This window comes from Durio zibethinus, chromosome 5 (genome assembly GCF_047325235.1).
Source record: "Durio zibethinus cultivar Kanyao isolate XHJ-2024 chromosome 5, ASM4732523v1, whole genome shotgun sequence".
In the NCBI taxonomy this organism is placed as follows: Eukaryota; Viridiplantae; Streptophyta; class Magnoliopsida; order Malvales; family Malvaceae; genus Durio; species Durio zibethinus.
Genome location: NC_143166.1, coordinates 27,212,957 through 27,235,303, shown reverse-complemented (window position 1 = coordinate 27,235,303; position 22,347 = coordinate 27,212,957). Strand labels below are relative to the sequence as shown.

The following is a 22,347-nucleotide window of genomic DNA, read 5'->3' as shown; positions in this document are numbered from 1 at the left end:
AAAATGAAAAAAAGCTTTAAATACTCCTTAAAATGGCAACTTTCAAGCTTTAACATTTTGTAAACCCGCAGTTAACCCAACTAGATTCACACACCAACTCTAGCTAAGACTTGACTTGTTCCGCATGATTTCTTTTTTTTTTTTTTGTTTTGATTTTTATTACCCCTAGAAATTTTTAAGAAAATTATATGCCCATAACTTTCTTAGAATTTTATCATCGGCCTAAATTTTATTTATTTCTAATTATTTTACAAATTAAATAAACAAATATAAAAAATACTTCAAACATTAAAACAAATAAATAACTTAATTAAAATAAATAAATTAACCAAATATAAGTAAATAATCAAATTAATAAAAAAATAAAAATTTTTTTCTAAATTCGATCAAGACGTTAAAGGATTTAAAAATTTGTTCCATTATAAGAATTTTTATTTATTTTTAATTTGAGAAAAATTAAAATTGGGAATAAATTGTTATGATCTGATTTTCTTGCATGATTAATTATTAGACAAATTGTAATTATATGTATTAAAATTTGTATTTAAGTTTGTATTTGATTATTATAAATTTGACTATGACTATTGTTATGCATTTTATCTAATTTTTCATAAAATATTTAATAAATTTGATGACAGAACCGCTTCAAAAAAATGACGTGTTACTTGAATACTCTTAAGATGAGAAATATTTTTAGGGGTTGACAAGGTGTTAGAGAAAAAGTATTTTTAACATTTAAATATTAAAATTAACAAAAATAATAATAAATAAATAATAAGTTAGAACATATTAATTATGCTAAAAAAGATAATTTAAGATTAATTGATATCAATTCATGGGTATTGTATGGGTGATATAATATTTTTTATATGTAACTGAACTCTCAAACTTAATTCTATTTAAAAGATCAAAACTTATTCTTTTTAAGATCTTTTAGTCAAACTTAAGATTTCTTAAAAAATGTATATTTACTTAAGTGATTAATCACACTTAAATAAAAAAAATTGATTGCGACTTCATGTCTTGTATCTAATGAGTTAATCCTCATACTTACATGTTATATGACAGGAGAAGGTGCCATATGGATACTCAAAATAGGATAAAACACTTTAAATCCATCTTCAACACGATTGAATTTTTTTAAAAAATTCATTCCAATTTCAATTTAAAAAAAATAAAACACCTATATTGAATTGGTACAAATTAAAATCAATTGGATACAGATTATTTTATAATATTTATCTTTATTGATTTTTTTTATAAAAATTATCTAATAAAAAATAAAATTAAAAAAGTCAAAAACAAAAAAAAATAAATTTAATAAAAAATTTTAAAATAAAAAAATGAAAAAAATAATTGGAGGAAAGATGGACACCCTCCAAAATCTACCAAGTTAATATTATCTATTATGATAAGTGAATCATTAGCCTCGAACATTTCCTCCACGCTAAAGCAATGACCCCATCTCCTTTCTTCAGAACATTTGCATGCCTTGCAATCGTCAGTTGGTTACCAGCACAAATATAAGCTTATCGTACGCAAGTATATCATTTTTACTATTGTGGTTCTGATTACCTATTTCTTTGACTATAGTGCCTGGTGCTAACAACCACAACCGTGAAGTCTTTTGCTTTTTTAATCATCTACTGTTTTGTTCTTTTTTGTACGTTCAACTTTGTCGGACAAGAATGTTACTCAATTCAAGCCATAAAAGAGTTTCTTCTTTTTGTTTGGTTTGAATTCATTAAAACAACTTTAAAAAAATAATTTTTTTTATAAATTTGTTTAATTTGACGTAAATAAATTTGATGGTACACTAAATACATGTTTAGAACTCTAAAAGTTTTGCTAAACAAATTTCTCATAAGAATGAAAAATATATAATTTTTCATAAATTCATTAAATTTGATATAAGAAATATATTTAAATCGATTTGAAGAAAAAATATACTAAACAAAACCCAAAAACCCTTGTCACTAAATAAAAAAAAAATGCATAAGTGGGGATGAATTGGGTCAGAGCATGTAAATTGAAGTTTTAATTTTATCCCTGGTTTAAAAAGAATAACATGTTAGTTATGTCTTAATGTTTAGTTGATTATTCAATAATTGTAATATTTGGTTATATGAATATAATATTTAATTATTTAATTGATGGTATTAATGTAATAGTTGATTATAGAGTACATACTAAAAAAAGAAAAAGCTCCATGGGGATCAAATTTGCTCTCCTGTCAGAATATTTTTTTCCTGCTCTTGTCGTCTTCTCTTCTCCTTGTTTGGACCAATAGACATTCAGACAGTAGGATTGAGGATCGAGCTGAGTTTTTCCTCAAAGTGGTTAACTAATTCTAGCCACTTAAAAGGCCGGTATGCCACCATCTAAAGTTGTCAATGGCCTATGTATTCTATGAAGTAAATAAATCAAGTTCATCTGGATGTGCTTTATAACTTTATCTGATGCACTTCAAATATATATATATATATATATATATTTTACTTTTTGTTAATTTCAAGTTCGTGCATATATTTTAAAGTTATTATAAATGCCATATTAAAAAGGAAAAGAAAAGTAATGAACAACCTTTCCTTTTCATGGGTTTCTGTTTGATACATCATCTTCCATGTATAGTTCCATTGTCCATGCTTTACCGAACAATTATGAAGACAATTATTAGAAAGTAAGGTGCCTCAATTAAAAGTTATTTTGAAAGATGAAATTTAAGTAAAAATTAAATGGTCAAGTTGTGAATATTTTTTTCATGAAAATTGACTCAATGATTAGAACCCAATTTTCTCCATTAGATCTCTTCTGTTTTAGATGAAAAAAGTCAAAGATTATTTGAGTGTTGTTTTGAAATAACAAGGCCTAGAGTAACCTTCAAAGCTTTAGCATAAGAATCTCTTTTAATTGGAGGAAAACATTTTGGATGTCATGTCATTGATGGCTACACCCAAATACCGAATTTCCAATTTGCCTTTTCCCCACTCAAAGAGGCTCGAATTCAGTATCAGTAAAACAGCAGTAATGTAAAGGAGTAATGTAAAATTCCTCCCTTTTTCTTCGCCTACATATGAGGCTTAGCACTGTCTTGCCAAATGTCCTGATCAAGGGAGTGGTGGGAGCAGTTATTTCCAAGCGACTAGAACTGTCTGCCTGGTGCCATTTTCTTCAATTTTCAAAACCCACTCCTCACCAACCAAAAGGTAGCCCAACTGTCATACCCTCTTCATTCAGTTGCTCTCAGCACTTATTCCCCAGTTCTTTTCTCCTCCCAATTCTCACAGCTACAACACAAAAGATGATACCATTTTCAAGTTCTGTCTAGTTCTTGTTAATCATGAATTTGATACTCAAGCTGTGGTTATAGAGGTCGCGCTCTTACTGCTCAAACTAGAAGAACCCGATAAACTTCGAAGTATGTTTGACATCTTTTTCGGATGGCGAAAAGCATCAAAATGGTACTATGTCAAGGGTTTTGAGGGAAGCTTATTTGATATGCTGTTTATGTTGTTATTCTTAGGGGATTTTTATGTGTTGTTATGTTGCAGTAAAAAGCTGATCAATCGTCTGCAGTGCCGTCTGAAGCTGCTAAGGAACAAAAGGTTTTCAATTGTGAAACAACTGCGGGAGGACGTGGCTCAGCTCATCAACCTTGGCTATGAAGAAAGTGCTTTTAACCGGGTAGGAAGGAAATTGAAAATCCTCTCATTGAATTCTGGACTCTGTAATTAACTAAAAGTCTCCCCTGCTTTATTTGGTTCTTCTAGCTGTCATACAAAGCAAGTAGAGATTTGAGTAGTTGTTGATGCTATTGATTGTTCTTCTTCATGCTGTTTGCATAACCTTTGATATTAATTATGATATTGACATAAAAACAAAAAAACAAAAAAAAGCTCTTGTAGGACATGAAATTCAATGAGATACAATTTTCTTGCTGGAGTTATTCTTTACAATATTTTTCGGCATAAAAGAGGCCGTAACCTAAAAATAGAGGAAGCAATTACAGGGATGTGAATTCTAGATCTACTAGATGTCATCTGTTAAGGTGACTGCATAAATCAATTGAGTTCATCTCTGGGTTCATTCTGATTTCAGCTTCTGAAAGATAGTGTTACTCATTTTCAGCTGTCATTAAATACTGAAGAATGACACATCGTGGAAAACTTTCTGGTTATGAAAATTACTTGCAAGTAATCTCATGTGGCTGATATTGTATATAAGCTTCATTATGGAGGCAACACTGTAGCCCTCAGCCTCAGGAGTACTACAATTTCTTAACCCTGTTTCCCGTTCTACAAAGGTCATCGTACAGAAAAGGTCCTATAAACTCCAGGAAAATCTTAGAAGAATAACTTTGAAATTTGTGGTAAGACCTGCATAAAATAACGAACATTTATTATCAAAATTTGGGACATATTCTTCATGATCTTATCACTCTGGTTAAAGTTTCATGTCGTTTGATTATAAATTTTGTAGTTAGCCATGTTACCGTTCTGCTAGTTGATTAGAATGTCTTGTGCATATCTCAAGCCTTGCCGAACTTAACTATGAATAAGCTTTTTTTGCTCTCATTTTGCTCTGACTATTAACTATCAATTTTCAGGTTGAGCAGCTGTTTAAAGATGAGAGCATGATGGCGGTCTATGACATGCTGGATTATTTCTGTGAATTTGTCAACATTCAACTATCATATATCCGTAGACACAAGTGTTAATTTTTCCTTGGCAACAATTTTATAATTTTGATCACTTTTAAGCTTCTGACTAGGAACTGAAAATGGAATCTATCTGTAATTATGCTATTTCAGGGACTGCCCTAATGATATCAATGAAGCAGTTTCAACCTTGATATTCGCCTCTGCAAGATGTGCTGATCTTCCTGAGCTTCCTGCAATTCGTAAGCTCTTTGGGGAGCGTTACGGTCAGAGGTTTGCAACAGCTGCTGTTGAATTACTTCCTGGGAATCTTGTGAACCGTGAGGTTGTTCATTGTAGTGTTAATTGTTGATTTTCTTTTCAGTGTGGTAGGGTTTTTTATCATCAATTAACACAAAGCATTTTGATAAAATTTCGACTACAGATAAAAGAAAAGCTCTCCATAAAATCAGTTTCAGATGATGTGAAATACAGATTGATTGATGAAATAGCTCGAGATTCTTGCCTACAGCCAGAGATATTGGCACTTGAATACATTCCCGAAATGCAACAGCAGGTAAATAGATATATTCTTTTGATTAATGTTTGTCCTGTAATCAGATTTTGATCTTATATTGCCAACTCAGTGAAGTCCTATGTGATAATGTAACCAAAGGTAAAAGAAACCAGTGGACATCAAGAACAGAACAGAAATAATAGTAAAACTGAAGGATCCCCAAAAATGCTGACTTCAGATGCTAATGAGACCGAAGGCAAATCCACACAAGTTGATCCATTGGATATGAGTGCGAGTAATTTGATCAGGCAATGTCAGTCTTACTCCTATTCGAATTCCGAGGCAATTTGTACTTCTCTTAGTTCTTCTCGACGATCTTCACCAGATAAGATGGAGATAGAGTCACCACTTGAGATAAAAGCAGAGAAAGTAGGGAATATCCCCCAAATGGATACTCCGGGTGATGGACAAAGCCAGAGCCTGAGCAGGACTTGTACGACCACTTTGAAACATAAGGATGAAAGAATAAAAGCACTATCTTCTTCAGAAAGTTTGCCTCAGTTCTCTGAGCAAGTAGTTGTTTATCTTGATGACATAGAGGAGTTACAATCTTCAGTGACAAAAGGAGACTGCCAGGACCAGAGACTATTCAAGTTCAAGTCACCCATCCTGCCTAAGAGAGGAGCGGTTGTGGATAGCAATGACGGTTATTATGAAAGTTACATGGATCATGAGGTACAGGATGAGAAGTCAAGTTCAAGGACCTTTAGTAAGAGTAGGAATTCATATGGGAAAAGATCAAGGTGGAGGTCATTCTCTCTTGAAAGTTCAAACATGAAGGATACTGACCACGAGATCTATTATGAAAAGCTGTGCAAGAGTTCTTCATATCACAAGCATAAATCTCATCACTATCGAAAGCTTCAGAAGAAGACAACAGTAGCAGAAACTAAAGAATTAACTTATACGCTGATGAGACTGAAGCAACCTTGCTGCATTCAGCCTAATAATTTCAACTACGATACTACAAGATTATGCTACAATTGCGACTTCAACAGTGAAGTAAAAACCTGCAACTTGGATATTTTTTCTGGTGATGACAGGGAAGAACAGTTTCAGCCAAGGAATCAAAAGATGGAGATCAGAAACTCAGGGCAGTTTCCAATTTGTGATGCAGAACAAAATTTGGATGACAAGTTTTGCCACTGCCAATATTCTTCTAATGGAGCATCCAATGACGAACCCGGATGTACTAAGACTACTCTTCCTCAGAATCTGAGGAGAAGCTATGACAACGTTGCAAGTGTGTATGGAGTTTTCACCTGGCCCAAATTGCAAAAGGAAAAAATCATAGGGAAAGTGAAGGGATCTGATTCTGCTGGTAGCCATGTTTCTTATAACAGTTCCTTCCCTAGTTTGGAGAGTTCCCAGACAAGAAAAGAAACAGTTCATCCTTATTTGAGGGCCATGACAATGCCCCAAGAAAGGCCTAGAGAGATTCAGAGGTACAGCTTTCAGCGATCCAATTCATTGTCCTTTAAAAACCCTAATCACGTCCATCCTAAGCTGCCAGAGTACGATGACATAGCAGCTAAATTCATTGCTCTCAAGAAGGAGCATCTGCTGCATAATCAGTGATGAAGAAACCAACAAGAACATTAGCAAGCACAGCGCAGAAGACTAGGTTTTTTTTTTTTTGTCATTTGTCCTTTAAAGGTTCTCTTGTATTCTTTATTCTCCTGTTGTATCATATGATCATATGGAGAATTATTAGTTTCAAATCAATTACAAACAGGACAGTCAGTGTTCTTGTGTTGCTAGTACGTTGTCAACTTTTAGACGATTTATTCAGTATAACATAATGGTTGTCAGCTGGCACTACACTTGGGCCTCGTGGATTGAGTCCAACTGGCCCATAACTTAAGTTGATAGAATCCAACCCGATAAAATTAAATGAGAAACCTTGGATAATTAAGCGGTTAATGATCACATTTGTCACATCAAAACAAAGCATGGAACATCTGAATTTCCAATCAACAAAATACTGCAATTCGTAAGATCGTCAGTCCATTACTTCTTTTCTTTAAGGAGACCTTTTAAGATATCTTTATCGTTTTGATTTCGTCATACGAGTGTTTACTAACATTTAAATTGAGAATAAGAAAAATATTCATTAATCAAACAAAAAAATGCATCACCCTTACGATCCATGGGTGTACTTAATATATAAAATTATAATAAGATAAAATAAAACGATATTATAATTAAAATTAGATTAAATAATATTAGATTATCTTGTATTTGATGTGTTTAATGATTATAATGTAATAATTTATTTATTGGTCAAAATTATTTTTTCTCAAATTTTATATAATTTAAATTATTAATAAAAATTTTAAGAATATAATAGGATATATAAATTTAATTTCATGAATTAAAAATAATCTTCTTCGCTTTGATAGGATTGAATAATCTTATACTAAAAGAATGATTAATCTTCCTTGTAATTCTATCTTTTTCTTTAAATACAAACCAAACATAACATAAAATGATTATCATCCTATTTTATCTATCATTTTGTATATTAAATATGACCTATATTTATTAGACTAGCTTTGCAATCTTAGTGTAGGATTAGAAAACCAAATATTCTTGAAAAGGATATTAGATTTTACAATTTTAATGCATAAGTATAGTAAGATTTTAAAAGTTATTTGATAATATTTCAATTTATTTTTAAGAATAAAATAAAAATATATCATGTATGGTTTAGAGCGGATTGAAAATGTCTCATAAAATTTAAAACGTGATACATAACTATTTTAGTAATATTTAGTATGGGGTGATTATTCCAAAAATTATGGTGATCTATATATGATAATTAGACTACTGTGTTTAGTAAGTACTTAATTATCCTGATTGATAGTAATCTTAGACCACCGAGAATGATCAAATACTATCTTGGAATGTGATTTAATTCCCATACAAAAGAGTGAAAATTTTTATCATTAAGATAAAGTGATATGTAAAATTAACAATAGTCAATTGTACTTATTTAATATATAAATTAAAAACTTGTTGTATCTTAAAATTGTAATTATTTTATATTATAAGTTTTTTTTAATTTTTAAACTAATATTTATTGTAACAAGTTAAAAAATAATTTTTTTATTTTTTATTTTTTTCTAATATTTTATATATAGTATAATTTTTGTTTTTATTTTATTATTTAATATATTGGTTTTATTTTCTAATTCAAATATTTTTACATAATTTATATTGTAAAAATCAATTTACCTATCGATAGATATATTTATTAATTTAATAATTTAATTATTTTTATTATATTTTACAAATTATTTTCTTTAAAAAACCTTAAAATTTTAATTTGTATAACTATTAAAATATGAATGGTTATTTTCATACTTTTAAACAAAATAATACTTGAATTTTAGTAATATCAAATATGATGGTCTTTAATTCCTAAAAATTAATTATTGTTAATCAAACAAAGTGATTTCAAATTACGAATGTTACAATCACATTAATAATAAGATTATTTTGGTGATTATGTTATTACTATGGTAATCTTACAAAATATACGAAATACTACATTTATGATTTGTTTTATTGTATATTTGCCCAAAATCATTACATTTTTCATTTCATTCCAATTATTTTCTTTTATTTTTTCGTTTTTCTCTTCAGCAATTCATTCTTTTACTCTTTCAAAGAAATTATTGAAGAACAAAAAATAAATGAAGTAAATTGAAAAATATCTAAATGACCTCATAACTAAATTGAACATTTATCCTAAATTTTATTTTTCTTTTTTCTGCATTTTCTAGTTTGAGCACCTTAAACCCCTCAACCTTATCCATTCTCATTTTAGCAACTTCATATACCTCATCTCTGTGAATACAGATTCCTAGTTACATATATATTCCTATATCACTATTATTATTATTATTATTATTATTATTATTATTATTATTATTATTTTATTTTCTTTCTACATAACTTCCATCTAGTTAAAATTTAATTCAAAAGTCCAAAAAACAAAAAAAACCATGTCTATCAAAGAGATAAAGCATCCAATGATAAATATATCTCAAACTAATATACAACTATTGGTTGTGGAAGAAGACACACCTCAATAGTGAATTTAATTTAGAACCATGACATAAGTGCCTATAAACAAACATTTACCAAGAAACAAAAGAATGCAATATGAATCTTACTTGTAAATAAGAGACTTCCATAGTGTCAGTAGCAATGGATATGTTGGCCACTATATCCTCTAGAGCTCTAACCATAATGCCACGTTCAAATGTATCATCTTTACCAAGTCTACCAAGTGTAAAAGTTTTGCCAATGCTTATTTATAACCACTTAATACACTCTGTAAAACCATATTAAAATCAACAAAAATAATTATCAAATCATACTTGAAACCAAACAATCTCAGAAGGAGGAAATGACCAATTACAAACTGAAAATGCATACATAATTACGGAGATTAAGTCACATGCATGGAGTTTTCAAGATTGGTATCTAGTCAAATCTGAAAGTTAGAAAGAACTCTACTGCTAAAGGCATTTCTCACTCACTTAGACTATAGGTTTTGCTACCACTTCATAAACACGCTTTTAAAAGTAGTTTCTATGAAAATTTTATCAAATTTGTAGGTTTCAATACTCTAGTTGTTTTTTCGCAACTTTAATTGCTTTAGCAACATTGCTTCGAAAAAAAAAATCAATCTAAGAGTTCGGTTCATAGCTACATATGCAGAAAGAAAACAAACAAATAATAGTGATATATAAAAATTAATAAATGACCAACCCATAAACCCATAAATCAATAAAAATCCCTACATCATCGAGTCAGGAAAATGAAGAATTGATCAATGGTTATGATAAAAAAAAGTTCAAAGAAAATATTATCATACAATAAACTTGTACATGCACTAGTATTTAGCTCAAGCCTGTCCGGCATCGATTGGTAATTTTGTTGGTGGTTGCTAGACCTACTTATATTATTTTCATTCCCCATTTAAAAACCAAGTTTCCTTTTTCTCTTTCCCTTTCTTTTTCTCTTTTTTTAATCTATTTTTTAATATTTTCTGTTGTCTTCTAATGAAATTTTCCCCCCCACCTAGACAAGCTTTTTGCTTGAAGCTTTAGAGAAGCATCTAGAGAAAGCCTTTTCCAAAATTACCCCATAATTTTTTTATTTATTTTGCTTATTTGTCCCCTCAAATTGGAAAAGGGGATAACTTTTATATATAGCATAGATAAATATACATTTTCATATACAAAATCACTTACTTTAAAGATTTAAATAAAACATGCCGATATTCTTCAACCTATATACATTACATGAATATTTAAGTTTATAACAAAAAAAGATCAGTCATTATGCCTTGGACAAAAAAAAAGATATTTTAATCACAATAACCTTTATACAAAACTTAAAGGAAATTCCTTAAACAAAGTTTGTAAATTTTTTTTAAAAAATTGATTCAATAAAAATTTAAATAAAAATCCAAATACATAGATTGATAGAATTTAATAAAAAGATTAATAATATATAAAAGAATTATTTAAAATATCATTAATAATTCAAATTTAATTATTACTTATTCAACGGTAAAAATTTTATAAAAATTTTTATTAAAAATGCCTATCTAAAAGATTATATCAAGATTTTTTTTTTGAAATTTTTAATTTTGATTTATATAACATCACATTTTAATATATCAATTTTATTTTTTAGTTTACTTTTTTTTAATGATTTTTAATAAATAATTTTACAAATTTCACTTAAAAATTTCATTTAAGTTTTTATTTAATTTGTATTATACTATATTATATTATATTATATTATATTTGTTAAATAAAGAACAAAGGTCACAAGGTAAACCCAAAAAGGGATGGAAGTGTGGTTGGGGAAGAACAAAGAGAAATTGGAATGGAAGCAACGAAATTAGAAAAGATCAATCTTGTGTTAGGTCTCAAAAAACCAACAAACGAAGAACAATTGAACAAGTATTCTTCTATTAGTTCTTTACTTCACTATATTTTTTTTTCTAAAATATTTTTTGGCTCTTTTATAAGCCCTATCTCTACTCCATTTCTTCTATCTTTCTCTGGCAACAGAGTTTCCCCTTTGCTTTTACAGTTTTTTTTCAACTTTTCTCTTCTCCACTTTTGTTTGTGCCAAATTGTTTGCAAGGGGTGAATTTTGAAAACACAAGAAAAAGAAATGGATTAACAACAAAGACTGAGGATTATCCTTATGTTTGCGCTCTGACGCTCAAGTCAGAGTTTGGTCTAATAAAAGGAAGAAAAATAAAGGCTTAAAAGCTAAGAATGCTAGATAGATTAGAAATACCTAGATGAGGTTATTTATACATGTGCAATAGGAGTCCTTAGGCCTAAATAGCTCGAAATCCATGTAGAGGACTATGGCTAACCTCGTATGCCCAAGTTAAGCTGGCAATTGACTATGCACTTAAAGGGTGACAAGTTAGCCCCTTAAGGGATTAGTAGGTAGGCTGTTTAAGTGGTTGAGCTAATATGAACCCCAAAATTTTAGGTTGTTCCAACACGTTAGCTCAGTTAAAATGACCAGAATGTCCCTATTTGTCAACTGACTTATATTTTGGAGAGAAATGTCTATTTTGCCTGTTAGACATTAAAATGCCTCTAGCATTCTATCCCATCATCAAGTAATCTAAGGTATCAACTAGCAAGAATTGGATTGGCCAATCTATTATCATTTAGATCGAGCAACGGGTTAAGTGTGGGATGTAAGCTTTTGTAGAGTCATTTAGGCGAAGTGTTTTGATAACTGTCCCAACCTCAATTTGTCGAGGTCGTTATAAGGTGATGTTGACATGAGTGAGGCAATATCATTGTTTAAGTTAGAGGTGATATAGCCAACAAATGTTCGTGTGATGGCTGACATGATGCTCATAATGTGTATAACACATGCGTAATGTTGTTATATGCGTAGCTAACATGACACTTGTGAACTTTCTATGGTAAATCACTATGAGTCCGACATAACATTATGTTCATAGTCAATGTGGCACTAATAGATTTTGCAAGGCAAGTTTTGCATAGAAAAGAACTAATGTACCCCTTATGTAGATTCATTTGAACATTTATTCATTGAAGGGAAAGAAATTTTGGCGATTCTTTGAATTAAGGTTAAGAATGTGATAAGTCATCCTCGATAACCATTGTAGTGACATGGCTTAATTTAAGACATCCAACTTATTTGGGACTTAGCTATATAAAGGGCCCTTTAAGGTCCTAGTTTCTCATTTCGAAGCTTTCTAGTCTACCATTTCTTACCTACATTAAAAAGTTGTAGCCATCTTTTTTTTGACCTTTTGACCAAAAACTCTTCAATAACCGTTGTAGTGACATGGCTTAATTTAAGACATCCAATTGATTTGGGACTTGGCTATATAAAGGGCCCTTTAAGGTCTTAGTTTCTCACTTCGAAGCTTTTTAGTCTACCATTTCTTACCTACTTTAAAAAGTTGTAGCCATCTTTTTTTGACCTTCTGACCAAAAACTCTTCGATACGTTTTTTTTTCTTTCATTATGTTTTCTAATTCTAGTATGTCTATCAACTTTAGGATAAAGTAAAAGAGGTCAAGTAGACCAAGAGGCTTTCTTTTTGAATGATGAAGTCCTATCTGTCATTTTAGAAAGGGATTTTCACTGAGCTACGTACTAGTTAAACCCAATGTTGCAACTTGCAAGCTTGAGGAACCTAATCATCAGACTTCGAAAATGAAAAACGAATAGTGTGCTAAAAAACTTTTTCAATAAAAATTAAAACAAAAAGTCATCACTAATCTTTTTTAGAGTATGATTGGCACCAAAAATCTTTTGTCCATTTTATAAAACATTTTAAATGGCTTTAAAGTTTTATAAAAGAACACTTTATGGTCTACGAATGCAAAGTTAGGTTCAAGACTTGATAAAAATGGTCATATTTTTAATGTTTAGAAGTTAATTCCTCTATTCATTCCAAAACTTAAATTTTTTTTTTTCATTCTTTTTAAGGCAAATCAATTTTTTTTCTTTTGCAAACTAAGCATTTTATTTTTTGATCAAGATAAAAACGTCTTAAGTATCGAGACATCTTTTTCACTTTTTTATATTTAAGTAGAGCTTCAAAAACATCTCTAATTTAAGGGTTTTCAAATTGCTTCATAAAATCGAGATAATACGTCATATAAATGATAATCATCGAAAGTCTCCCTATATTTAGGCCAAATTTTGAAGGTTATTTTTACTTAAGATGTCATCTTATTTAAAGACATTTTTCTTTGAAAACTCATTTTTAAAAACATATGCATGGTATATATGAACATAACAATAATATGGCTGCATGACAATTGAATATGAATAACAAAATATGAATGTATAACAATTTAAGAATACATGTAACAACAAAGTAAAATAAAGTGCAAATGCATGAACAAGATTAAAGGTTGATTTTAGGGTTTGAGGGTTGGTTCAAATTTTTAAGGTTTAAGGTAAGCATAAGGTCTAGATTAGGGTTTAGGGTTTAGGTTGGTTTAAGGTTTGGGTTTAAGGATTAAGGTTTTGATTTACGGTTTAGGGTTTTGGTTCAAGGTTTAAAGTTTGGATGGGTTTACGGTTGGTTTAGGATTCAAGGTTTGGATAATTGTTTAGGGTTTGGATGGTGGTTTAAGGTTTGGCTGGTAGTTTAGGGTTTAGATGGTGGTTTAGGGTTTAGTTGATGGTTTAGGGTTTGGATGGTGATTTAGGGTTTAGATGGTGGTTTAGAGCTTGGATGATGGTTTAAGGTTTAGAATGGTGGTTTGGGGTTTGGAATGGTGGTGTGGGTTTAGGAATGATGGTATAGGGTTTAGATGGTGGTGTAGGGTTAGGAATGATAGTTTAAGGTTTAGATGGTGGTTTAGAGTTTGGATAATGGTTTAGGTTTAGAATGGTGGTTTATAGTTTCATAGAAAATGCATGTGATAAAAATAAATAACAAAAATACCATTGGTAAAAATGTGAATATTAATATATGGAAATGCATGACTATGAAACAAACTTATTACAAATTAAGGTATTTTTGAAACTATATTACAAATTAAATATGCATGCAACAATATGATGAAAATGGATTAAACACTAGATTTTAAAATTTTCAAGACATGTTCCACCATTTTTTATTTTGAAATTTGTGCAATTAAACACAAAATTACCAAAAAGTCTACTAAACTAACATTTTATTTATTGAAAACTTGATCAAACACATAGAAACCTTGAAGAACAAAGTAAGAACACAAGCAAAGAAGTAAGAAACAAACAACATTTAGCCACCAAACAAGCTAGGAGGTTTAGCCTAGTATGAGAATGGCTTGGTCGAATGCCTTCATGGGAAATCCCTAATCATACATCCTTTCATTTGATCAAAACATGTATCAATCATTTATAAAATCATCATTTGAAGGCATTTATATCATGAGAGAAAATTTATCAAATATGTAATAAACTAAATAGTAAGAAAACCATGGAAACAAACATATATAGCCAAACAACACATACAAACCATTAAACTAACAAACATTCATGCATTAAACATACGAAATAGCATTCAAATCATTCACAAACATTACTAAAATTAAGAAAACAACCAAGAATGGCTAACAGGAGGTTCGACCATGAAGGATGGGAGCTTGGCCAAACTTATCAATAGAAAACAATGATGGATAGTTTTTTGGTTGCTTAATCTTTTTAGTTTCAATCTAAACTATTATTTACTTGGATGAAATCTTGATCCAAGATTAGATTAAAATAAATGAAAACTATAAATATCTCAAGGGAAAAAAAAATTAAAGGCTAAATGCCAAGAAAAACATTGTAAATGTTGTGGAATGCTCATGAAAATGCAAGGGAAAATGGTAGAAAAATTTTTCCTCATTCAAGCTCACCAAAAATTTTTCTATTTTTCTTTTTTCTATTATGTTTCATGCCTCTAGCTGCTGCTTCCATTTCCACCAAAAAAAAAAAAACTCTTTCTTCTAGCCTTTAAGAATGAATTTATAAGCTATGTAAATTTCACACAACCCTTGGATTGATATTCCATCTAATGGTCATCCTTTCTCTCTTATTTTCTTCACAAGGAGCTAACTTTCACCATTAGATCCAGCCCTCAAGATCATCACACAGTTAAGAATGCTCATGGTCAAAGATTACATTTTCAATGCTACTAGAACAAAGGAAAAGAACTATTTTACCCCTTGCTAAAAAGTTTTTAATTTTTATACAATATTCTTGGAGAAATATGATCCCTTTTTCATTTTTATGATTTTAAAGTACCAAAAATCCTTAAATAATATGAAACTATGATCTGAAAGTTTTTGTGAAAAGCTAACCTCGAGAAAGTCAAATTACAAAAATACCCATGAAAGGCATTTTAGTAATTTTACACCTTTCAAGGTGCGATCAAGGTTTTTAATGCATCAAAAATAATGGAATAGTATAAAACCAGATATGAAACATTTTGTGAAAAACCAACCTTGAAAAGGTTAAATTACAAAAATACCTCTAAGAATATTTTGGTAATTTCACACCTTTTAAGGTGCGATTAAGATTTTTAATTAACCAAAAATCATGAAATAATATAGAGCTTATCATGAAAATTTAAACTCGAGAACATCAATCTATGAAAATACCCTTGAGGGCATTTTAGTAATTTCATACTTCTTAAGGTATAATTAAGGTTTTTAATGCATCAAAAATCATACAATAATGTTTAATCATGATTTGAAAGTTTTCATAAAAAATTAACTTCGAGAAAGTTAAATTATGAAAATATCTTTAAAAGGTATTTTGATAATTTTATCTTTCCACAAGTGCAACTATGCGATCAAGATTTATAGTGCTCTAAAATTACAAATCTCAATTTTAAGCCATATTGATTCCAAATGATTGTGAATTTTAAAAATTGACCTAAATTCTATCCGATTTAATCGATTTCAACCAAAATTGACTTTATTTGACTAGGTTTGATTAAGTGTAGCCCTAAGGCATTTAGGTTAAATTAGTCCAAAATTTTACTTTAAAAATTTATCAAAATTAAAGCAATATTGGATTCAAACTAGATTGAATTCTAAGAGCTTTACAATTAGCTAAATTTTATCCAAACAAAACTAGGTATCTACACCTAATGTCTTTCGAGGGCTAAAAATAAATCAAAGATAACACCTGAGCAAAGGGGAAAGTGTCTATCATGGGATGCACAAGCTTCTGGCCATAATCGATTCAAACCTCCAAAATCCTTTATTTTCCAAAACATGGTTAATGCAGCTCTTTCATCTAACCTTCATTTTACTTCTTTTACTTTTCCTTCAAATAATCCAACCTATGAATAAGCTAAGCTTATAGTCTAGCCTTGGCTCATCCTTTAAATCCAATGAGTCTTCTAACTCTTCTTCATGTTGTTCTTCCTTCGACGTAGTGGAGGTCCTGCCCCTACTCAAGCTCAAGGGCTTGTTCAATCTTTAGAAGCCAAACAGTTTAGCAATGAGGCTTTTAAAGCTGAACAAGTTTAGAGTTTTGAGTAGGCTAAAGCATTCGACTAAAATGAAAAGGAAGGTAGAGGTGAAGGGGAGGTAGAGGTTGCCAACAATGATGAAGATGAAGACCTTGCCCCATTTTTATACCTCTAGCTCTTTAGGTATAACCCCTAAAGAGGTGATAAGGAAATTAAAGGGGTTAATCTAAAAAACTACCTTGACCTGTGTTTTGTTCATCACGTCTCCATGGTAAAATCAAATTTGATCTTTTTTAAGAAAGGTACAATGTAATGATGTTAACCTCAAAAGAAGGGTCATTATCCCATTAGAGTTTGACAAGATTTAGGTGTACTAGGACCATATAGTGGCCGACCTCATTTTTCTTTTACATTTCTTTTAATTGTTATGCTTCTTTTGTTTACAATTTAACTAGTCGAATTTATTATTCTTTATAGAGAATTAAGTCCTCTTCCTTCTATCCCTCTATTCAAGAAATTTTTTGCAATCAAGAAATACCCTTATGATAAAAGTTTGTTCTATCTAATAGCTCAGCCCATGAAAAGAAAATTTGCCAACTACCTGAGCTCAATAAAAACCTAAAAAGTTCTCTTTCTTTGTATAGAAAATGTTAAGAATGCTTAGGAAATTAATAATGGCTTGAGCATTTTTTAGGAAGCTAAGATCAGCCCCTTAACCACGGATGAGCTTGGTGCTCGGATACAATAAAAGACTTCCTAAAAAAGAAGAAGTTATTAATTGATGCTTATGAGCTGACCTCCCATAATTCATTAATAAAGTCAAGTACTAGGGTAAGTGTTTATTAACTTTGCATGACTAATTCTACTATTATCAATTTTGTTCTAACTTTTAATATGGTTTTGTTTTTCAAACATGACAAGCACAGATGCAAGCGATTTTAACATGTCTCATTTTGTTTAGCCTCCCAAAGGGAGAGAGAGGGGTAAAGCCCTTCCTTAATTCATTGCCTCCTCACAAGGGGTTAAAATAATTGATCCACCACTTCCTCAACAAGGCTAGATTGGTAGGAAATGCCCGACCGTGCTCTAACTGCTCAAATAGAAGAGCATAGTTTAAAGGCTCCAAAAAAGACCAAGGGTAGAGCTTTCTCCTATGAGCCAGGGTCAAGCTTCAGTTGGCCTTCCTCAGAGATCGTCTCCACCTGTCATGCCCTGAGATCAAGATACAACACAGTCGTATTACCTTGAAGTAAAACTCCAATGTATTACAAAGCCTTCTTTTTTAATCATTATAAAATTCTTTAATAACTAATGATAAATCTCTATATGTCCAAATACAAACTAACAAAAATACCAAACCATTTCATAAGATCTCATAGGTCAACATTATCTTTGACAACTAAGTAATCTTTCTCATTTTGATATTCTAGCTTTTCACAAAACTAAGAAAACTTATCATTTACTCATCTATAAAGAAAAAGAAAAAAGGATAAGTAAATCACAGCTCAACAAGTATCGGCTCACATATCTTACCGGATCAAGCATCGTTTTTATACATACATATAGATCATTCAAAACACTCATCAAGTCATAATGTCAAAATATTTCAAAATTTATCATTATGTTAAACATTTCGTAAATTATAAATTAACATCAAAACATTTCAATTCATAAATCGTTACAACATATGTTGTCATTTGAATACCATAATCAAACCAAACCATTAATCAATCTTTATAAATTATCATAAATCGCCTTCATATACAAATCATGGATCAATATTTAAAATCATAAATTCAACGTTACAAATCATCATTATCATTAGTTTATGATTTATGATTAGCTATAGTCACTATTATAACCTGTGATATCGACCGTATTGACAATTTTATCCTCATGATCATAGCTAACTATTAAAACCTGCTAGCCAGCGCCTTACGCTAACTACTATAACTCATTAGCTAGGACCGCAGAACTAGTTCTGGTGTCGATGATCTCACTTCCCAATGATATAATTTCATAACTATCATAAAATCATTATTTACGTATAATTATTTTTTCTCATTTCATTTATAAGCATGATCCATCATTTATATAACAAAACACAAAATAATCAAATACTTGATCTGATTTTCATATATAAAAAATAAATAAATAAACTTTCAATCATTTAAAACATACATATACATAGGTTCGAAAACAAACAAAGTGTGTAAGATTTTACTTACCTCATTTTGATTCCATCATTTAGTTTTCTCCTAAAATAATTACTAGCATATTCAAGATCATTTTAACATATTAGAAATTAATCAACCCTTTTTGAGATTGTATATACTAAAACAACTAAGTTATACAAAAGTAACTCAACTAACTAATACTGGCAGCTTGAGCTCCTTTCATTAAAATGACCATATCTCAATATATCCAACTCAAAATTGAGATCTCTTTAATATGTTAAAAGCTAGATTCAATACGCTATCTACCCATAGATGGCTCATCTCTTAATTCCTTGTAGATTAATTGTAATAAATTTTGCAATCCATGTCATATGCTGCTACTAAATAGCATGTGTACCTTCTAATAAAAATAGCATATTTATTCATAGGAAATTTGAAATTCCATTCTGCTTGTTTCGTTGGAAAATAAACTCCCTTTTCAAATATGTATTGCTCAATTCATAATTCATTTTATAAAAATTAAGAGAATTTTTGTAATTCCTCCCTACTACTACTATTAGGTAGCCTAAACATCCTTGAATAAAAAATTAGACAACTCTTCATAGAAAACTCAAAATCAATTTCTGTTTGTTTCATTGGAAAGTATATTCAACAAGTTTTCCAATGGTATATAATAATCATAGCAATATTTTATCTCTTAATATAGAATATTATTTTAATCCACCACTGCAAACACTATGGTTCATATGAAACAGAACTTTTCCTTTCTAACCCCATCCAATTTCTGTTTTCTACTTTTACAGTCATAAATTTACATTACTAAACCTTCATAACTATGGTTTGTATGAAACAAAACTTTTCCTTTCTAACCCATCCAATTTCTGTTTTCTATTTTTACAACCATAAAATTACATTACTAAACCTTCGCAACACTTTATTAGACCCTAATTAAAGTCTAAATGATTTGCCTAAACCAATCTTGAAGGTAGATAATGGATTTCCTAAAATTTTAGTGTTTCTTGATTATAAGTTAAACTCCAAGATATAACAATCAACATTATTTCTCCGAAATTGAAATAAGTTATTTACTCACCTTTAAAAAACAACTCCCCTTGTAGATTTTGTTCTTGACCTTTAGCTGAAATCTTTTAACTTATTTGCTCCACATAAGGAAAAAAGGAGAAATAAGCCTTTATTTTCTTTCAATCAATTGTTAGCCAAATAAGTAGTCTAAGTTAACCATATTAAAAAAATTGAGTTATTTATTAATAAGTCCTTTACCTTTCTAACTCTTTATTAAAAAGTCCCTTCACTTTAAAAAATACTTAAAAATAGTCTTTTTTATGGGTATTATACCGCCACCATGGAGTTCGACTTCTCAAAAAATGCCCATAAGGATCTTGAGGTGGTTAGGAAAATCATGCGGGCCACCATGTCTAAAAAAGGTTCATTTATCTTTGAGGTCAGTTCATTCTTCAAATTAATATTTTATCTTATTTGTTGATCACTAAGCTTGGTTTCATGTTTATAGTTTTTGATCGACTCCTATCCTTTATCTCTCAAAACATGGGACAATGTCTGATACATTGTTACCAAGCTCTCGCTCACCTTTTTAGGATCGAGCAAGAAATAAAAAACTATGCACAGGACTTCAACTCTCTTAACGAGGTTGGGAAGAAGCTCAAACACTCCAACGTCAAGCATAAAAAGACAAACAAGTAGCTCAACAAAAAAGTCAAAGATTTCAGCCAAAGGCTGAAGAACATGTTAGTCCAAAAAGTCACGACTGAGTCTCTGTAACAACAATCTAACCTTAAGCTAAGCACGGTGTTAGTTGAGGTGTAAAGCTTAAAGAGCAAGCTTTATATCATGAAATAGGTTGACCAGTAGGCTATAGAGAACTTTTTTGAGTTTAATGACTTTTACAACATGCAAACTAACTTTGCTCAAGATCAAGTATTCAATTCCTTTAAGTTGGCTCTAAGAGAGGTGAAGTTCCTTTATGTTAATCTTGACTTGTCATCAATTAGCATAAACAACCAAAGTTCCTAGCAGATCATGACACTAGTCAATAGGGTTTACGACAAAAAAGACTTGGAGATTGAGGTCATTGTGAAAGCTATTTTTAAGATCCAGCAAGAGAAAAAATGTGAGGAGCCCTAGGTAGAAGCCCAGGCCAGTGAGTTTTAGACACTAGCTTTTAAGGAGTAACCCTAAAATGGGCCTTAGGATAGTTTTTTTCTATTTGTTTTTCTTTTAAAATTTTTTGTTTTGATCTTATACATATCTCACTCTTTAATGAAAATAAAAATTTTTTTGCCATTTTTCAATTCAATTTTCTTTTATGTATTCTTAATTTAGCTCGACTTGTAAATACTACATAACTTGTAACAAATAATTTTCCTAAGTCTTATCTTAATAATATGAATCATAAAAGTAGTAAAGGGCCAAAAATAACTTCAAAGAATTTACCATGTCTAAGGTCGGTCATAAAGGCCTTTAATGAACATGATAAAATGTCTTAAACTTTAATTTCAAAGAATTTACCAAGTATCAGCGCAATATTATTAATAGCTGATCTTCTTCTTTAACCATAGTGATATGTGATATGATCACTTTCATATGACTAGCTCAAACAATTTTAACATAAGTCTTTGCTCATAATTCGTACAAGTCTGAGCTCGAACCTTTAACATATTTAAATGTTTATATGTGTTGTTACTTCAAATTTAATATAAATAAGTAAACAAACAAAACAAAATATATTTGAATTGCAAGCTTTTATTCAACTCAAGACTAAGTTAATACAAGCTAACTTTATAATTACAAGTTTCCTCCACTTTAAAGCCTCTATTGATAATAAATTTTCAAATAATCTGCATTCTAAGTCCTCAAAATGGGATTTCAATTCAAGTTTTACAGCTTACAACTCCTAGCTTGGACTACATCTTGCACTATGTAGGGGCCCTTTTAATTTGGGGCCAACTTCCCTCCTCAGTCATCAACTCCAAAGGTTTCCACCTTTTTAAATATTAAGTCACCTTTTTTATGTTCTTTTATTGGACCTTTTTGTTGCAATAATTGGAAACCCTTTATTGATATGCTATTATCCTTGTTAAGATAATGTCTTTTTTCTATTTAGTCATATATAAATTGGCACTTAGGGCTTTCTCATTCCTCTCTTCGGAGGCTAAAGAAGTCGATCTGAAAAGGAATTACAACTTTTATTCCAAAAACTAGGTTGGAATGGGTCTCTCTTATAGGGATTTTTGTGGTCATCCTTAGAGCCCACAACATTTTAGGGAGTTTTTCACCTATTAGCCTTTGGCTTCATCTAATATCTTCTTGAGAGTTTCAAGTATAGTTTTGTTTGCTGCCTTAGCCTGACCATTAGACTATAGATGGGCGATTATGGTGAACCTTATATCAATGCTAAGGTTAAAACACCATTCCTTGAACTT

General features: G+C 30.2%; 1 protein-coding gene across 2 annotated transcripts; it reads left to right on the top strand.

The window, feature by feature from the left end:
• Positions 1-3,100: 3,100 nt before the first annotated feature.
• On the top strand, positions 3,101-6,973 carry LOC111282223 (uncharacterized). Of its 2 annotated transcripts, XM_089760920.1 has the most exons (7): positions 3,101-3,461; positions 3,552-3,684; positions 4,129-4,369; positions 4,607-4,710; positions 4,811-4,982; positions 5,082-5,213; positions 5,313-6,973. In XM_089760920.1, exons 4-7 carry the CDS (start codon positions 4,634-4,636, stop codon positions 6,789-6,791), a joined length of 1,860 nt encoding a protein of 619 aa, XP_089617046.1. In that variant the 5' UTR covers positions 3,101-3,461; positions 3,552-3,684; positions 4,129-4,369; positions 4,607-4,633; the 3' UTR covers positions 6,792-6,973. The 2 variants fall into 2 exon arrangements, with proteins under 2 accessions (XP_089617046.1, XP_089617045.1); XM_089760919.1 differs by lacking the exon at positions 4,129-4,369.
• Positions 6,974-22,347: the final 15,374 nt, after the last annotated feature.